The 20,332-nt window shown below is 26.0% G+C and overlaps 5 protein-coding genes across 5 annotated transcripts in view; 3 read left to right on the top strand and 2 right to left on the bottom strand.

Annotated features, from left to right (window-relative positions):
• Positions 1–27: 27 nt before the first annotated feature.
• On the top strand, positions 28–2,435 carry LOC106783591 (ankyrin repeat, SAM and basic leucine zipper domain-containing protein 1). Its single transcript, XM_014742261.1, has 9 exons — positions 28–193; positions 326–428; positions 550–672; positions 737–857; positions 941–1,046; positions 1,179–1,313; positions 1,372–1,712; positions 1,790–2,012; positions 2,093–2,435. Exons 1-9 carry the CDS (start codon positions 167–169, stop codon positions 2,231–2,233), a joined length of 1,320 nt encoding a protein of 439 aa, XP_014597747.1. The 5' UTR covers positions 28–166; the 3' UTR covers positions 2,234–2,435.
• LOC106783589 (conserved oligomeric Golgi complex subunit 5) lies at positions 2,314–6,006 on the bottom strand. Its single transcript, XM_014742258.1, has 14 exons — positions 5,833–6,006; positions 5,656–5,748; positions 5,425–5,549; positions 5,104–5,323; positions 4,868–5,010; positions 4,522–4,788; positions 4,305–4,425; positions 4,124–4,241; positions 3,894–4,034; positions 3,426–3,809; positions 3,229–3,354; positions 3,047–3,155; positions 2,742–2,963; positions 2,314–2,649 (listed from the first exon to the last, which is right to left on the bottom strand). The coding sequence occupies exons 1-14, from the start codon at positions 5,870–5,872 to the stop codon at positions 2,458–2,460; spliced, it is 2,301 nt and encodes a 766-aa protein (XP_014597744.1). The 5' UTR covers positions 5,873–6,006; the 3' UTR covers positions 2,314–2,457.
• Positions 6,007–6,063: 57 nt separating this feature from the next.
• LOC106783588 (protein MMS22-like) lies at positions 6,064–12,192 on the top strand. The gene is made up of 20 exons (XM_014742257.1): positions 6,064–6,206; positions 6,361–6,578; positions 6,666–6,797; positions 6,862–7,015; positions 7,332–7,517; positions 7,589–7,702; positions 7,797–8,006; positions 8,092–8,339; positions 8,432–8,532; positions 8,609–8,784; positions 8,854–9,012; positions 9,079–9,322; positions 9,400–9,628; positions 9,724–9,820; positions 9,905–10,099; positions 10,192–10,365; positions 10,444–10,803; positions 10,887–11,086; positions 11,162–11,350; positions 11,461–12,192. The coding sequence occupies exons 2-20, from the start codon at positions 6,364–6,366 to the stop codon at positions 11,513–11,515; spliced, it is 3,438 nt and encodes a 1,145-aa protein (XP_014597743.1). The 5' UTR covers positions 6,064–6,206; positions 6,361–6,363; the 3' UTR covers positions 11,516–12,192.
• LOC106783592 (high mobility group protein 20A) lies at positions 11,449–14,237 on the bottom strand. The gene is made up of 8 exons (XM_014742262.1): positions 14,005–14,237; positions 13,651–13,836; positions 13,379–13,562; positions 13,199–13,313; positions 12,810–12,971; positions 12,608–12,689; positions 12,259–12,474; positions 11,449–12,156 (listed from the first exon to the last, which is right to left on the bottom strand). Exons 2-8 carry the CDS (start codon positions 13,742–13,744, stop codon positions 12,020–12,022), a joined length of 990 nt encoding a protein of 329 aa, XP_014597748.1. The 5' UTR covers positions 13,745–13,836; positions 14,005–14,237; the 3' UTR covers positions 11,449–12,019.
• A 397-nt stretch (positions 14,238–14,634) lies between these two features.
• LOC106783579 (protein PF14_0175-like) overlaps positions 14,635–20,332 on the top strand; it is a 10,916-nt gene continuing 5,218 nt past the window's right edge. Inside the window, exons 1-3 of the mRNA XM_014742229.1 lie at positions 14,635–14,811; positions 15,837–16,028; positions 16,565–20,329. Of these exons, the coding sequence (XP_014597715.1) occupies positions 16,022–16,028; positions 16,565–20,329 (3,772 nt within the window). The 5' untranslated portion in view covers positions 14,635–14,811; positions 15,837–16,021. The remainder of the gene's footprint in view (positions 14,812–15,836; positions 16,029–16,564; positions 20,330–20,332) is intronic.

Below are 20,332 nucleotides of genomic sequence, written 5' to 3'. Positions count from 1 at the left end.
AGTTAAGAAAAAAAGAATAGTAGTAGGTACAAAATTCTATTGTCTGTATTAATTTATCTTGTTTAATAATATAATCTTATAAGAAAGAATGCAAACAAATGAATGTGTAATACGAATACTTATATAGTTAAGGAAAGTTCTTACTGTCATTACTAATGAAAAAAAAATGACGGAAATACAACTTGCAGATGAGGTAACAACCACTTATTTCAATTTGAAATCGCGCGAATATATTAAATGTTAATATTATATTTATATAAATAATTATTTTAACCATTCTTCACATTGGTATTAATGACTAAATTGTAAATATTTTTATGCACAGAATACAAATCTACGAAATTGGCATTCCATTAAAGACGAACAAAATGTTCTGGTACATGCATGTAAGGAAGGACAATTAAATATAATTGAAGAGCACCTTAAAGGTAATTACTATATTAAATGAAATGATTACACGTTGTAAATAAAATTCCACTGATTTTTGTCCTTTTTATTTTCTTTAAGTGTGTATTAATGAATCCATTCTCTTTGTTTAAATATATTTAGACAATGATATAAATGATGTGTTAAGTACCGGTTGGACTCTACTTTTACATGCTGCATCATTTTGTAATATTAAATTAATCCAATATCTTTTGGAACGTGGAGCTGATGCTAATAAAAATAAAGGTATTAAATAATTTTGTTGATGGCATTATATACTCTGTTATTTAATCTTTGAAATATAATTTAGATGGATTCACACCATTAATGGCATTATGCAATTCTACAAATGGATCAACAGCAGAATGTTCCACCTGTTTATCTCTATTAATTAAAGCATCGGATTCTGTAGATGTAGTTGATAATCACAAGTAAAGATACTGTGCTAAATCGTCTTATAATAATTATAATAATATCAAATAAATATATATAATATATTATGCTATTTTAATAGGCAAACAGCTTTAATGCACGCTTGTAAAACAAAGGATGTAGAAAATATTAAGGTATTACTAAAGCATGTACTATATATTGATATTCAGGATAAACAAGGTTATACCGTAAGTTTTGTTGTAATTATAAATGAAATTAATCATTCTAAGTGTCTTATATTAATATATAATATATATATATATATATATATGAAATAAGTAGCTAAAATAGTATCTTAATACGCTTTATACTTTCTTCAGGCCTTAATGTACGCTGTCTTAAGGAATAATGTAGAAATAGTAAAATTACTTCTTGATTATAACGCTAATCCCTTAATTAAAAATAATTTTGGTGACACTGCTAAAGATATAGCAGAAATAAAAGAATACAAGAAGGTATATAATTACATTAAATTTTGTATTTAACAACTAATTAATCTAGTAAATATTTCAGATTTCTATGCTATTCAAGGGAGATGATAATTTTACAGTTACATATACAACATCCAGAATTAATAAATGGGAACATTTATTTTTTAAATTGAATCCTACTAAAAATCAGGTTGTTAACATCAATATACTAAATGTTTTGAATGCAATGGAACTACATTACTATATTAACCATTTTCAAGGAATGGAATTTGAAACATTTTTAAAGTTAACAGAACAAGATCTTATTAATTTAAAAATGGACATTAGTATCCATAGAGATCGACTTTTAAAGTATTTGAATTATTTTCATTGCTTACCATGGGATCATTCCACTTTAAAAGAAATGATACGTCATTATAAAGAGTATAATTAAAATTGATTTAAATTAATAACAATTTAATCGTATCATTTCTTTTATTAAAAAATTACTCATTTTTCAGATGTAGAGACATGATTGAAATTATGGCTTTAATGGCACGACAAATTCTAATTATGACTTCTACTTTTCATTTTATACGATTAAATATAGATAATGATTTTTTTGATGATATATTTGTCGATGATATACAAATATTTGAATATACAGAAAAAATTAAAAGCATTGAAGAAACAGTTGTTACTCTAAAAAATAGACTTTTGCGTATAAAAACTGTTGCAGATGAGGTAAACAAAAAATATATTTTTAAAAAATATATTTTACATTATACTGTTATAATTAATACAAGTTAATTTTTAAATTATAGATGAACGTAAAAAATTCTTTAAAAATACCTCCCTGTTACATTGGACCAAAAGTAGTTAAAAAAAGTTACTTCAAACCTATTATGTTGAGTATGCTATTAGTTTATGGAATATATTTTACTAAAGTAAGAATTTGCAAGTAAAGTACCATTGATAATAACCAGGAAAAAAGTTAACAGTATTATCTTTTTTTTTATTATATGCTATTAAAGTAGACAATTTCTTTACAGTAATTATCTTTTTTTTTATTATATGCTATTAAAGTAGACAATTTCTTTTTTTTATACAATATAAATACGAATCTCATATTCTTTATAAAATCTTATTATTAACTACATTTACATATCACTATAATAAATAATTCATTTCAATTAATATGATCGTATAAGTTTGCTAATTTTGTCATCAATGGAAACAAAGGATGAAAAGATGGAATATTGTTTTGTTGTATCGTTAACTGATACCGTTCCAATGATCCCTTACTGAGAGCAATCCTATCTTTTTCTTCTGGATGACTATCGATCCATTGAGATAATCTTCCAATAGACCAACCTGCACTCTGTAAATTAAAGTATATACAGTTCTTTTTTTGAGATTCTTTGTCAATCATTTTAAAAATTAATGAAACAATTATATAAATAAATAATTTACTTGATGTGGAGATAATAATTCAGATGGTGCACCAGAAAATAAATGTAGAAGAAGAAGTGACGGCGGTACACTATTCTCCGATGGATCTTCTAAAACTTTTTGTACCATATCTTCTGGTTTTTGTAATAGTAATGCTTTTAAAGCTCTTAATCTTCTATATTGTTGTTGTTCTAACAAACTTAACTGACCTCCACCACATAACGGTGATACAGCAAGCTCCATCTTAATTAATTAATATGTTTATTATAGCAAAGTTTCTACTATATGAATAATATTCATAACAATAATATTATCTCTTAATATACCTGAGTGAAATCCATAATTAATTTTTTTCTTCCAAAATCTGTTAATGGCCTCAGTAAACAAGCATGTCTCATAAATAATTCAATGCATCTTGAAGCTACACTCTTACAACTTAAAAAAAAAAAAAAACATTAAATTCCAATATTAGGAAATAAAATAAAATATATTGTATTAAATATCTTACCATTCAGTAACCACTGCTTGATTTTTATAAGGACAGAGGAATGTATTTACAGATCTTAAAATGAAACCTTGTAATTCACGCATGTATAATGAACAAGAAACATCTTTTCCAAGAGGACTACTTGTACTAAAAAGAAATGATAAATTTACTTCTAATTAAATATACGTGTTTTTTTTAGGAAAATAATTTGTACTCACTCTCGAAAATCAGGTTCATCGTGTATCGTTAAAATAATACTTTCAATTGCATCACTGATAGAAGCTAACAATGGTGACAGTATACTTTTTGTTAATACATCTGATTCTTTAATTGCTGACGAAATAATTGTTGATCCTTCAACTGGTAAACCAGATGATAAGTTGGCAATTACACGATTTACTTGACTAGAAAGATAATGTAATAAATTTGCTAAGGTGACATTGGTCTGTTGTCCAGCTGTAGGTGAATCTATAACTTGGCTTGCTTCTCCACCTGTTACCAATCCCTGTTCACATTTTAAGCAAAACAGACGTATAGATTTGCTCACATTACGTGCAACCACAATGGATAAACCATCATCCACAAGTGAAACACTGAGTTCGCTAAATACAAAAAACTAGTTATTTAGTATGCTTATTGGTAAAAAAAATACATATAATATTAAAATTATATATAATTATACATACTTTGTTACAGTGCGAATTAAAGTATCAATTTCATCTTGGCTTGGTAAATTAGTTCCGCAAAACATAGTATGTACAGGATCCAAGAGACGAGATACAGAACGAGAAAGATATGCATTTTCAAACGATGACAAAACATTACGGCTAAATAAAAAAATTAATTATTTATGATATATATTATAAAAAAAACACTTAACTTTATCAGATTATAATAATTGTTCACAATTACATACTTAATGTTATAGGTACCAAAACTTTGCGATCTATCCTTCAAACGTTTACTCAAATCTAAAAATAATCGCAAGAACTTTGGATATTCTCCTTCCAAGGCTTGTTTTACAAGCGATGATCCTAGAAGATTTTAATAATTATTACATTGTTTAAATAAGAATAAAAAACAATAGGAACTTTTACCTTGTGAACGTGCAATTAATACTTCGCTCAATAATAGATTAACTTTCGTCCAAAATGTTTCAGATAAATCATTAAATTCTTTTGCATGATTTTCCAATAATGTTTTTTGCAATAATTCAATCTACATGAACAATTAATTGCTTCATTGTTACTAAATATGAATATATATTTATATATATACATATATAATATTAAATCTAATAAAATTATCCTTTACTTGTATACACTGCGAAAACAAAGCATCTTGAAAAAGTCTTTCAAGATTTTCCCAAATACGCGTACGTAAATTTCCTGACGTTCCTGGCGTAGGTGTTGAAGCACGACCTGGAGCTACTTTTTTAATTATATCTTGACTTTTAGATAAAAGAACATCGAAAGATTCAATAGTATTTTTCTTGATATTAGCTAAATTATTTGCAATAGTTATTTCTACTGCTTCATTTACAATTCCTAAGTTCTGAAATACCTGTATAGCTGTACTGACCTGTACATTACAAATATTAAAGTCAATTTAAATCTATAAAGTAAAATTATATAAGATTTATTTTTTTAAATAACCATACCTTAACTCTATCCATTGCTTGTAAACCTTGAGTTAATGTATGAGTAGCTACTCTTTTCACAACTGCCCTATGAGCTTTAACAGCTTGTTGATCGTCAGCAATTATATCTAGGCCATTTAAATCTGTATCCGACATTAATTGCTCTACATGTAAATTTATATAGAATTAGTATATATGTATATAGCTATTTATTTTTATACAAAAAATTAAAACAAATGACTTGACGTAAAAATTACCAAGTTCGTGTAAATTGTTAGCTACTTTTATTATATCTGGACCTTGAATAACATTAGTCATTTGTGAACCTAAACGTTTAGATAAATGTTGCATTCTTGCTACTCTCCGCAGAAGATCAGATGTTTCATGAAGACGTGACAATACTACAGCTTGAGTTTCAATTCTATTAAATGGTTCTACTATTTTCCCACGTAAACGTTCTACGGCTAGTAACAAATTCTAGAAAATTGATATTTCATTTAACAAGAAATATATATAAATATTTTCAAATCTCGTTTAACATTGGTTATATTATTTAATTTTGAAATAATTGTATTTACTTGTACATGAGTTTGCATTATTGAAAGTACATCTTCCAACTTCTCAACCCATGTTGCTTGAGATAACAAATCTTCATAATTTGCAAGTACTTGGTTTTGTAATTCAGAACGTAAGACCTCGATAGCTAACAAATATAAAAGTAAGAATATATAATAGAAGAGTTATTTATTTGATTATAAAATATAATTATAAAAACAATTTTATTTAAATGAAGCAAAGAAAAACTTTACCTTGACCCAATTTATTTAATTGTTGAACTACTGATAATACTTTATCGATCTCTGTATTCTTTAAATCGCCATTCAAGAATTGTTTAAAAAATTCTAAAAATGAAGTAAACAAATATATTGGGTTATAAAAATGTAAATAGTCCACAAAATATTGTATAAAAATACTTAACAACTTACCGTCATTTTCTATAACTTCCAATGTTAATATTTCACTCATTTTAAATTACTTTCAAAAATATGTCAACAAAAACAAATAACTTTTAATTTGATATACTATTATTCAATACATATTAAAGTTTACATTAGGTTCCACGTAGAATAAATTGGATTGATGGAAGTTTAATTCTAGTATAATAGACATTTGACGCATGTGCAAATTGTGTTATATATAAATATGGCGGATGAAAATACCGCCAAAATCTACAATCTGATTACTAAAGTTCTTCTGTGTTTTCTTTCTTTTCAAAAACAATGTAACATTGTATTAAAAGGGAAAAACTGTATAAAACTTTTAAATTGTACAAATAAAATTTATATTTTCAATATAATAGGTATATATATATATACAAAGTAGTTCATGTACTTAAAATTTGTATAATGTATATAAAAATAAAATTTCATTTTTTATATATTTTTTGTATTCACATTTTAAACGTTATTAGTTATTTGTATTAAATATATTTTTACTAAAATATTTCTTTTTAGAAAATGGATTTGGATGTAACCTTCAATTGTTGTGGAAAAGTAAATTTGAATGATTGGCAATTAAATAAAACAAGTCTACTGTTGAATAGAGAGATAGACAATGTATTTTTTCCATCAGAAGAATATCATTTCCAAGATACGCATATAGAACTTTTCGACAATGTTATACCTGCAAATACTGTTATTTTAAATATAAATCATTTTGTAAAATGCATGGAGTAAGATATTGAATCAAAGTATTTTTTTATTTATTTGTTTTGTTTCTCTTACTTTATAATAATAAAATGATCACTTTGTTTTCATAGAATGCAATTAAAGATATTCAAGAGATATGAAGATTATGGTCATGCTTTGAATACAACTAATCGCATAAATTTCTTTTCTATACGAAAAACAGTATGTCGATTTATTTCATATGTACGTGTGTACATGAACAGGTACGTTTGTCTTTTAAGTCAATGTTTTTCTTTTTTGCTTATCAATTTCCTTTTTTTGTTACAGCATAAAGTGGGATTATTGTAAATTAAGAATTATAAATCCTACTATTGAAGAAGATTTTAATACATTATTTTCAACCATAAAAAGATTTCTCAGCAGATTAAGAAATATTCCAGAATCTATATTTCATTACGCAGCATCCAATTTGGGCAATAAAGTAATTATTTAGAATATGTCATTATATATTATTGAGATATATAAGGTGTATTGTAACTGATAGTACAAGCCAACAGGGTGTGATTCTACATGAAAAACTAAGTAGTAAATGAATAATACAATTTGTTGCAAGCTCAGTTAAGTGCACGTATATTCAACAAATTTTAAAACTTATTTTTCTCGAGATCGAAGCTTTCTGTGAACAAATTTTATTTTACATTTTCGACTAAATTTGTCATATAAAATCAACCACTGATCATTTATATCATCAGTTACAGGACACCTTGTACATCTACTAATGTGATATTTTTTTTTAGTGCGTGCAACCAGAATTTCATTTGTACCATCTCCATTTAGATTTAAGATGGTTGTATATATCATTAATATACATGCGTAATGTACATTGGCAATATTCTGAAGAAGTTGGTATGGATGATATTGAAAATGTTTATAAATTAATTATCAGCGATCTTATTTATATTTCATGTAAAATATTCGAAAGGGTAAGAAGATTAATATAAGAAATTAATAAAAGATCAATTGCATTATAATATACACTATTTATTTTTTTTAGATTCCTCTAACAGATCTACGTCAAAAAACACCATATAGTTGTACTTGTATGCGAGAGCTATGGCTTATGCTTCAGATTTTTGTTGATGAATTAGCAAATAGAATACAGATTACAGTAATTATTTTTCTTTTTAATCGCACCACAGAATAAGATATTAAAAATTAATTGTTATTTATTAATATATTAACATATTTATATGTGGTTTCAGTCATTTTGGGATCATATAAATTTTTGTATAAATGCTATGCTAGATGAAAACAAACATCAGAACAATTGGATTTATTGGTATAAAGGGACAGAATGTTCTTTATTTACTTGTAAGAATCCTGAACTATTTAGTATTTGGATTATATATCATTTTACTCTTTTGTATGGGTATAGTAATGAAGGGATATATTTGCATACTAATTGTTCCAGGGTAATCTATAACATAAATTTAAAAATATATATGCAATACTTGAATACTATTTATTATTTATTAATTTATTACATTTCTTTTATAGATTCGTTTTAATTACGAACAAGCTGAGAAAATTTTGAAAGCATATGTTTCCAAAGGAGGAAAAGATGGCGAAAGGGATGAAATAGATGAAGAATTGCAAGTAATAATACCATTATTACGTATTCTAATTACAGATTGGTGGCCATCACGAATTCCAATAGTTACTCTTTTATGGGATTGTTTCCATAAAAGATTAGATCAACCTTTTTTATTACAAACATCTGGCCCTTGGGCTTTATCCCTTGAAAAGTAGGTCACTTATTTTTTTTTATAATACATTTTATTATTATATTTGATTTATTCTGTTATTTAGAAATCTAGAATATTTACTTTTGTTATAGGAAAACTCCCATAGATATATTTAAACATATCAAGGACAGAATTGATAACAATTTTGAACAAGTGAAAGAATCTAGCTATGGAATGTTTTTAAGATTGTTAGGTATAAGAAATATTTAATATTATTATATATATATATCTATATATAATTCTATTAAAAAAATATAGTTTTTTTGTAGGTTCCTTCTTAAAAAAAAATTATGGTAGTAATGATACAAAATATTGGAATCAAATCAAAGGTCGTGTATATTCCAAATTTTCTAAGGGTAAAGTTCAAGAATTTTCTGAAACAGGCCTATACAATTTTATTTCGTTGTTTCTTACCTTAGCTGTTACTGCAGATACTCTAAATGTGGTAAGTTTCAAAAATAATAATATATTATTATTATTATTGTTATATCCATTAATGTATGATTTTTTATAGTCTACAGTAATGCTTGATCTTTTACCTTTAATGCACAATTTCAATCATGAAAATGCCAGGAAATATAATATAATTTGGAAAGGAAAATTAGTTATTTTACTGTTATTTCATGAACTTAAACTGAATTATTCCCATATAATGAATAACATCACAGAAACGGTAATTGATTTCTGAATCGTTATAATATTCATTATTTGTTTTATTTATTTATTTCTATAATAATAGGTAAATGTCATAAGCTGTCATAAAGATGAAACATCCCGTTCCATGATGATAAATTTTGTTGATATATTGAATATTATTTTTTCATCTGATACTAAATTAGAATTAGGTGAACATTTATTCATTGGCGGTTGGATTGATCGCTATTTATTAGAATGCTCCAGATATAGAGTACATTCTTTTATCAAAATTCTGATTTGTATTTTTGATAAATGCAATTATTTGAAAATGGCTAATAATAACTTAGGTATTTTCTTGTTTATCATTATATGTTTTAATTATATTATAATATATATATTAATTAATTAAAATTCATTTATACAGAACATGTTTCTAAAATGTTGGATGCTTTGTGGTCTAATGTTGCTTGTAGAGTACGACAACTTGCTTTTGATCCGTTACTTATTGAAGATCATTATCATGATCTCGCAAAACTTGCAGTTGCTTTTACACTAAATGCTCTTAAAGAACCAGTAATAGCAAAGAAATACAAACATTCTGCGGCATCCTTGTTTCAACATTTTGCAACATCTTTAATCATAAAAGATATAAGGTAATTTTATTTTTTGTTTGTATTCACCTATAAATTATTATTACATATAATATATTTTTTGAAATAAATATTAAATTTTTATAAATGTTTTCTAGAATCACACGATATTATTTAATGATAATACTTCAAGAAGAAGAAAACATACACAATTTGAAAAAAGAGCTTAAAAATCTTGATCTCATGCTTATACAAGTTTGTATATAATTTTATTTGATATTACCTATGACTAAAATAATATACATTTTAAATGTTTCAAAATTAATTTGTATACTTTAGGCATGGGTCAAATGTTCTATTTTGGGATATGATGAAAATTGGACAGAAATACAAATTTTACAAAATTATGTATCTCAATTAAATGAAATTAGAGAAATTTTTCTTACTAATCAAGATTTTAATGAATTCAAGAATAACAAAGAAGCTATATTAATATTTACAATGTCTGCAATGAGAAAACGTAAATCCTTTAAGGTAATTTGATTGTAAGTTTTATGTTAATATTAGTAGTTATGTATTATTTTAACTATAAAAGTATTATATATATATATCTTAATATTTTATAGAATGAACATGAAAAAGTTCAGTTTGACATAAGGTACAGATTATATTTCAATAATTTAGATAAGTGGATACTTTCATCTATAACAGAGGAGACTCAAGAAACAGAGCTTGCCTATTGGATTTATAGATGTGCAGGAACATTAATTCTATGTTCTGCTCCTATGTTTTATGGGAAGGTATAAAAATATGTTTAAAAAATTTTGTTATTGATTCTAATTCATTTTTAAATTAATGAATATTATATTTATGTATAGAATCAGGCAAACAGCATGTTGAAAGTTCTATTACATAAAATCGCCCTTCCGACAGAACAATCTTCTCAGGGTTACATCAAGAACTTGTGTAAAAAAATATTTTCCATGATAATCCTTGGATTAGAATCTTTGAATATTAAAAGTGACATTTCATTACAAGTACTAAATAGAAGTTTATTTGATCAATACATTCCAATTTTAATAACGCAGGATACTAGTGGAAATTTTAAAGTATCCGATACTTTACTTAAATGCTTCCAGGATGCAAAAGCTGATTTTTCATATCTTATATTTGAAATGCTTATGACATTGTTTTTTACAATTTCGTCTGAAAATAATTTGCATAAGCATAATCATTTGGTATGTATATATTTTAATTTCTAATAGATTATGCGTTAAATTATTTTATCTTATTAGGTTATTTATAATTATTCAACTTGTAGGTATTATTACTCTTGAAAACTTTATTAAAAGGAGATAAAACGTATGCAATTAACATAACAGAACAAATTATAACAATTTGTGTACCCCATGTCATTACCTCTTATTTAAAAGTCCACGATTATCCACATAAACATCATGCTATTGATTTTATGAATAGTATTTTCACAAATTGTTATTACAGGGAGAATGTTTTTATAAGGTATAAGTCTGTTTTTTAATTGTAATTAAGTTATATTAAATAATATAAACCCACATTTGATATATTTATTTACAGAGAAAAATTGACGAACATTTTATCTGATATTCTACAGAGGTATCTTACAATATATCCTCAGTCTTTGTTTGAATTTATGCGTTCAATTACACCTTTAAGAATCGATGCAATCAAAATCTTACTTCCACAAATAGAATCCATTGTAGTTGATCTTGAAAAATATAGACGTCCTAATGCTGCATCTTTAAGGTAAAAACTGTAATCATATTTTTTCAATATATTGTAATACGATTTTTATATTTCAGTATGTTTATTTTTTTTCTCTATTAAATGTATTTTTTTTTTCATTTTTGACTTAGATATACACTTAACCAATTTCAAAATTTCGTACGGAACATGGTAAATAAGCAATAATAATGTTGAAAATTTATTAATAAATACTAAGTAGTACAATTAGAACTATTTCAATTTTGTACGAATTTTAAAGATGGATTATTCTAATCTTTTATTTTCTCTCTTTTTGTAATTTCTTTTTTATTATTAAAAATAAGATAAATCTAATAACTTATATTTTCATATAAAGTAATTACGTTACTTTAAAACAATGTGAACAACTTAGAACGATTTCAATATAATAGTTTAAATATATTAGCAATATAAAAACAGCCTAAAGAGAGAGATAAATGACCATATGTAAGACTCCATAATAATAAAAGAACTATAGTACCGCGAAACAATTCTTCTTATATAATATACAGTAATTTCATTCGACATATAAATAAACTTTAAAGAATAACTAATTTTTATTAACTAAAATATATATTATGTACTTGTATATAATTCTTCCAACTATTTTCGATGCGAATGTCTTGAACGATGGTGTTTTAATGATGTAGTTGTAACGCGGGAGGGCGATCGTCATCCAATTAATTCTAATCGAGAGACAGCGTTACGAACAGCATTACGCAATGCTTGTTCTGTATTACTACTTAACAATGTTTCAAGCCTTTCAACATAATTATCGATATTCTGTAACGTTGCACCTTCGTGTGTACCTGAAAATGTATACAATAAAAAATGTTTGTAATCATGCCAAATATATTTTTTATATATCATAATATAATATAAGAGTAAAATGACTTAAAAAAGATAACAACCTGGTAAAGGAATGGCTGCGAAACAGCCTGCTAATTGTGCACGTAAAGACTCTAGATGACGTTGTAATGCTTGATTTGTTGTACGTTGTTGATTAGTCTCAGATTCTAAACGATTTACAGCTGAACATAAGCTATCCACATGTCGTTGAAGTACAGCATTTTGTGCTTCGTAATCTGATGTAGCTTTTCGTAATTGTCTTAATTCACCTTCACATGCTAGTTAACAATAAAAAGATACTGATGTGTATGTAACGCAGATACAGTCAAATTAGTTTATAATTAATAATGCATTACTTATATATATATATAATTATATAATTATATATATAATTTAATTTATCCTCTTTACCTTTATTGTGATCTAAAAATTCTTCTGTAAAAATGGGGATATCAAAACCTGTGAAATTATTGTCCTTGTCTTGTTGCACATCCTAAATAATAATACTTTTTAAAATCTTATTTTCAAATAAAATTCTTATTGTTATCTTTTGGACTTATCTATACATCAAAGTACTATATAAAATTTAAGATAAATTGCATACAATACTCACGGTTTGTTCGGTACTTATATCTGTTCCGTTCCGTTCTTTTTTCTCTGTATGTTTTTCCGAAGACTGTTTCTCACTAAAAATACGGTACGCTTCAGTTTGTTTATAATCGCTAAATTCACGATTGTAACGTTCCTTATCCTGTTCAGCTGCATCTAAATATTGCTGTAAATAAAATCCTATTAGAGAAATGATTTTGGATCTATTTAGTTTTCTAAAATGTAATTCTTTCAATACTGATAACTATTTTGTTCTTTTTCCAGTATAGTGACGTTCGCGTAATAATTATTCAGTTAAATAACAACATATTCATAGTTTAATTGTCTGTACAATGAAAGCATATTGATAAAAAACAAAGCTGTATCGAAAAAATTAAAGAATAATATTCAAACCTGTTTTTGGTCAGCGGGTAATGTACTCCATTCTGAAGCAAGAAGTTTTGTGATTTCAGCAAAAGACAAAGTTGGATTGTCTCCTCTAACTTTTTCCCTCCGGTCATTTAAAAATCTATATAAAAGACATTATTAAGGTATATGATATTTTTAAAAGCAATTGATTAAGATTATACTTACCTGAAGTAACCAGTAAGAGGTTGTTTTGGAGCTGTAGCATCTCTTGGAGCTCTTTTACGTTTTTTCCCCCTATTAGTAACACTAACATTACTGTTTCCAGTACCTATGATGGCAGTATTTTTTTTAATACCATTGTCACACAACGAATCTGGTGCTTTATCTTCTGCACTTCCTGGTGATTTGTCTGATGAAAATAACAATTCAATAGATAAGTTCATTTGTCTTAACCAATACATAATTTATTAAATGCAATTAAAATCCAAAGAAATTACTAGCATGTTCTTCAGTTTCTCCATTGTAAGTCGGTTGTTGATCAGTTCCACCATTACTTTCGGAAATTTCATTAGTTACAATTGTTTCACTCATTTTGTTGAAAATAATCTCTCATAGATGGTAAATCGTTGATATATGTTTTATTGGCTTTCCTTTTTGTCTTGACCAATATTGTTTGATTCATACTGTTTTGACATTATAATAATAGAAAAATAATAAATAGAGTTTAATTGTTCAATAGACATATGTATACATGTGCATATAAATATACAAGCATAGAATAAAAGTAATGCGTGCATGTGTGTTAATAACCCCATGCCACACGCTATTTTAAAATAACTCGATATACAAACCATTTATTAGGTTATGCCATGGAAACACGTATCGTTTCGTTAATTAGTAATATTCCCGCGCAAAATAATATTTAAAAGTAAAGAATCTTCTAACAATTATGGCGAGTAATATAAAATATATATTCTTAAATAATGTTTACATTTAAAACTGAAACACTTTAGAGGCGTTTATACTGATCATATCGCATTAAAATAGTCGCGCCGCGTCATTATTCATTCGATATAGTGTAGCCAACATTCTAACATATTATCGAAAATGCTATATAAAAGAAGTCGAGATGGCATAGTCGATCATGAATCATGTAAGAAACAGTATTTAAAAACGGAAGTTAAAATTAAATCCAATTTCACCAAAAGATCTCGTGGCGCACGTGTCGCACGTGGCGCATGTGTCGCACGTGGCATATGTGTTGTATGTGATATCATATTCGTTGTATATTCGGATTTTACTATATACTTATTTCTTTACGCGACATTTTGTTAACAAAAATTAATATTTTAATTATTTACTATTTTATATTTTAGTCATTAACTCTTCACTTTATTTTTCCAATCGAAAGTTCAAAAAATACTTTTGTCACTATGCAAAATACAAACGGACAAAATATGAACTAATAAATATTACGTACTCACAAAAATCCAACGGAATGTTACTTCTAGCTTAACTGTTCATTGACTGAGTACACTATCAACAAGAAGGAATAAAAAAGAAGAGAAAATAACGTGTAGTGCCGACGATATTATTTTTGTAAAAAAGGACTTTATTTGATTTACGCATGTGTGATCAATCGCAACAAATTAAAACAGGTATGTTAATATAATCAGAAATTGATTAATTTCAACATATTAATACATTGCATGGAAGTAACGAAATATCTTGTATATAACTAACCAAACATTAAGGCCGGATTAAAAGGTGCTTCGTTTCTTTTTCTTACATATGCAATTTAACAATTCGATGAGTGAATATTTTACATTTTTTTTTTACATTGCCAAGGTAATGAAGCATTGTGTTAACAGCTTCAGCGTTGAAAACATTAGAAAGAATTTGTTTAAAAAAAAAACAAGTTTAGTAAAGAAACGTGTTTGTTATAACGGACGATTAAATAAAATCGTTTTACATAGAATAACAAGATCGTATCATTGCGAAACTAGCCTATGAACATAACCATGTTTTCAAAAATATCACATACACGATCACATAAATGAATTTCTTTGTTTGCTTCTTTATTTTTTTTTTTAAAAGACACCACCAAAGCAACTCTGATTACAGTGAAGCATGAATTGATTACTGACGACTGTTTAATAGGGATATTAGAAGCCGGAAATTATTTTTTTAGTGTAAGGGTTAAAAAGAAACAAAAGTTTATGTGTGTCATTTGAAACATAAAGATAATTAATGTCTGTTGTTTCTTTTCATTTTATACAGCAACTATTCTCGAAAACAAACGGTATTTTGGATAGAATTTAGAAAAAAAAACATAAATTTTTAAAAATGTCATTGAAGCCATTTTCTTAATATCTTATATACATGTATCGATATATCGATAGAGCGAAGAAATGGCTTTTACGATGTTTTGAAAAATATATCGATATATGTACATATATCGATCAAGAATTACATTCGAATAAGCGTTGTCGTCATTTCCGCGGCCGTTAGACTATCTTTCTCTTTTTCTATCTTATATAGAACACATCCGTTTATATATATATATTCTATAATATATATATATATATATATATATATTATATTAGACTTTTTAGCTACTACAGTCATATCAACTTTTTAGACACAAAACGATGGTTTCTAACGGTTATAATTTATTTTTCAGTGTTGCCAACGACATCTTGATAAAATTAAGATTAAATCAAGAACGAGGTAAACAGAACGAATTATTCAACGTTAAAAAAAACGTTTAAACGTGATAAATTGATGAAAGTTATCTTTGATTAAAAGTTATAACAAGTGTAGAATTTTATTGTGAATATTGTGCCATTTAAGGAATACTTCGTAATCATGAAAGGTAAACTCCAATTAGATTTCTAATTATCACTAACACTAAATTTTCCTCCATAATTCAATTTTTATTTATAATTTTTTTACAAATTAATATTTAAATATTTACAAAAGACAAAATTTATGTGCATGCATAAATAAAAATACATATCAAATTAAAGCAGGTGCATATTATACTCGTACCAATACATATTATATTAAGGTTAAAGTTGAGAGAAATTGATTAATTGAAATATATTTGTCAATTTTAAAGTATAACATAATCTTATTAACAATTACAGACAATTTCTGTATGTTATTATAGAAATATATTGTAATTTATAGAGTTTTATTTACAATATTTTTATAATTTATAGATTTTTCCATTTATAAAATTTACACTGTCTTTGTTATGCTTTAAAGCTTTTTATTTTATGTTATTAGAAAATGTTGCAGTTTTATTTTTGATTATTCAGAGAATATTATTATATATACATACATATATATATATATATATATATAATTGAAGTAAGTTGTAAAAATATTTAATGTATTTCATTTTAGGTAGAAAGAAAAATTCCAATGAAAAAGTTTATTCTGAAAAGAATAATCAAGAGAAAAATATCATAAAGAAACATGCAGTGAAACTTAAAAGGTTTGGAGTAATGTCCATGAAATATTACAAAAATATAAGAAATATTAATAATTCTAAAAAAGTGAATACAGATAGTAGTAATATTAAAAGATCACTTATAAGTCCATGTAAAACAGTTTTTGTAGTTATTGAAGATTTATCTCCAAAAACACTTGAAAAATATATAACTAAAAATAAAAATCAATCTACGTATGAAATAAGTAAGACAGAAAACATACAATTACAAAAGCTGGAACAGTCCAGTATATCAGAAAAGCTTTCTAGTAAAGAGATACAATCGAACGATAATGTTAGTTATATTTTTGCTAAAAATAGTGATGTAGATAAAACTTCTTTAAATTTGACTAATAATATTAATGTCAATGATAAGTCAAATAAGAAAAGAAAGAATGATGATCGAAGAGAAGATAAAATGGAAGATAAAGAAGGCATATGTGAACCGAAAGTTAAAAGAAGATGTATAGTACCTATAGAACCTATTAATAACAACAATCAAAGAAGAAAGAGAACATCTAAATCAAGCGTTAAAGATATTGAACAAATTACCGTTTTAAACAATTTAAAACCAACTGATAATAAAATTACAACAAGTAACTCAAATCTGTATGCCCAGAATACAAACATAACTAATGCTAAAGTCATATTAACTAAATTAGAAAATATGAAAGATAATATTTATTTTATCAATTGGAAGAAGAAATGTGCACAACAAGCTCTTTTGTCTAAAAATTTAGAACCTGCTATACTATATGAAGATGTCTCTATAAATACATTACCCACAGAGATTGTAGATAATTCTCACAAAACAGTTACAGAAGATAGTGGTAATCATATGAATAAAGCAAGTAAATTAAATTTATCTATTTTACAATCGAAATATAAACAACGTATAATTCCCAAAGTGCTCTTAGTGAAATTAAAAAACTTAAGTGCTTCTTGTAAAGAACAAAATTCATTTTCAACAATAAAACATTCAACAGCACAGTGTATTGATCACTTTAAATTGAACCTTAATCATTCCAGTAATGTATTTGATTGTAATAACAAAGTTAATTCTGATTCATCGAATATACAATCAGAGGAAAACTCTTCGTGTACATCTGAGATGTCTAGTACGTGTTCTGAATCAATAAAAGACGAGAATCTAAAAATACATAAACCATTAATATGTGAAATTGAAGAAAGGCCTACTTTATCAGAAACATCACAGAAAAGTCTCTCTATTGAAAGGTCAATATTTACAATTTTACAAAAATGTCTAGAACGAGTTTCAGAAAAATCTACAAAAGAAGTTGTTTCAGATGAGATGTCGGAAAGAAATTCAGAATTAAAGACAATTCAAACATTACCATCGTTTATTACAAAACAGAATATTTCTCCAAATACAAATAATGTGACATTGAAATTGACAAATGAAATTAATTGTGAAGATATACAAATTCCACAGAACACGGAAGTAACGATTAATGATAATGTCGTTATTACATCACACAATGATGTATTCAAAAAAGCAGATGGTATTATAAAGTTACCAGAAAATGTGCGAACAGAACAACAACAAATGAATATACCTGAATTAAACATTGCTGCATCAGATAATCTTATACGTAGTAAATGTTCTTCTTACAAATCATTGGATAATTATGAGAATATCCTGGATATTTCAAAATCTAATGATGCACCAGAGTCGAGTTTGCAGCAACAATCTTACGCTCTTGATAGTAGTAGTCCAGAATCATTAACGCCTTCAAATATTTCCTCATTATCTACTATTTCTAAAGTTAAAACGGAAAAACATTATCATAAAAATCGAGATGAAGACGAACTTTCACATTATACAATATTTAGCAATGATAATGATAAAAGTTTACAATGTAATATTTGTTCAAAATTATTTGATTCAGTGATAAGTCTCTCAAATCATTGTTATAGTCATATTGAAGAAAAACAGTTGAAAAAAATATATAAAGGAAATGAAAAAAATCAGAACTCGAAATATATAAATGTTAGTTGTAATAAGGATAAAATAATTGATGTAATTGATATAATTGATTTAAATGAAGAAATACAAAAATCTAACGGGGAATCTGTAAATAGACCAGCTGTAAGTAGTACGATAGTCGAATCATTGCAGTCTAGTCTAAAAAATGCAAAAGATAAAAGTATGACCAATAAAATAACTTCAATGAAAGAAATGGGATTTCAAAAAAATATATCAGAAGAAAATGTTTTGGAAACATTAAGTACAGAACTCAATAAAAATAAATCGATTAAAAATTCTACAGTTCATGAAAAAATATCATTCAAATTTTGTGCATGTCATGAAAAAGAATTGGAAAAGGAAACATCCATAGCACTAGTTTTATTTTGCAATATATGCAATGTTTTATATCAAACTATAGATTGTTTTAGGGCCCATTTGGATGAAAAATTTTACTCGTGTAATGGTAAAAAATTATGTACAAAATTATCAAAACTGTATTGCAGCATTTGTAAAACATTGTTATCTGATAGCAACGAAATGCGTAAACATATGAAAAATCATTTAATATATTTTAAAAGTATCAAACTATTTTGTCATATTTGTAAGGTACGTTTTATCGGCATGGGTCCTATATTTTTTAAACATTGGTCACGTCACGATATAGATGGTTTTTATAAAGCTTCAGTTTCACATTTCCCAGCAGTATCAATAGTGAATGCAGCTAGAGAAGAATGGTCAGCTATTACTTCAGATGAATTCGAATATCTTATAATAACAGAACATATTTGTAGTCATTGTAATGTGCAGTGTTTTTCAACGAATCAATTAAAAAATCATATGTCGTCCTGTAAAAACAAGTCACTTTCGAAGTCAAAATTGGATGTACTTGCGGAAATTGATAAAATTTCAGTTTCAAACAAATCTTCATCTGAAGGACATAATTTTACTTGTCAAATTTGTTCGGATACTTTCAAAAACCTAAAGACATTAATAAACCATTTAAAAAGTTATCATATATCTCCTGTAGATTTCACATGTAAACAATGCAAACAAAGTTTTGATAATTTTGTTAAATACATAAAACATATAAATAATTGCAGTAACACAGTTGATTCTATTAATGATTCTCTTTATCAACATACTAATCACCAACATAATATAATCTTCAAGAAAAATTTTCCAAATTTGACGGAAATTTCGAATCGTCCAATTGAACAAATTAAACAAAATAATAGAATTACTCCCATAAATGAGAATATATCTGAAGTGTCTAAAAATCAAAATTTTATAGTCAATCAGTTAATTGATTCACCAACAAGTTCCAGTTCTGTAAAACTTAAAGAAATTGTTTCTGATGATGTATTTTTGAGTAATCAAAATATTACTAATCAAGATTTAGAAAATCTTTCATCGATTAATGATGTGAAAACTGCCAACCTGAATATAGCTCAAATTAATAATTTTATGGGAAACAGTATACCATCTGTTATTGAGAAGAAAATAAACAAGGATAAAAATGCTTGTAAAGTAAATAATGATTCGAATAAGAATGGCAGTAAAAAACATTTAAATAAGAGAAATACTACAGTTGTTTTTAAATCATCTAATTCAAAACAGAATACTGTTCTTGATAAAAATACTCTACCATCTAAAACCATTATTCAAAACGAAAATTATGATAAAATTACACTGA

This window comes from Polistes canadensis, unplaced genomic scaffold (assembly GCF_001313835.1).
Source record: "Polistes canadensis isolate GaletaPanama2010 unplaced genomic scaffold, ASM131383v1 scaffold_23, whole genome shotgun sequence".
Taxonomy (NCBI): Eukaryota; Metazoa; Arthropoda; class Insecta; order Hymenoptera; family Vespidae; genus Polistes; species Polistes canadensis.
This window is presented reverse-complemented; position numbering and strand designations above follow the sequence as displayed.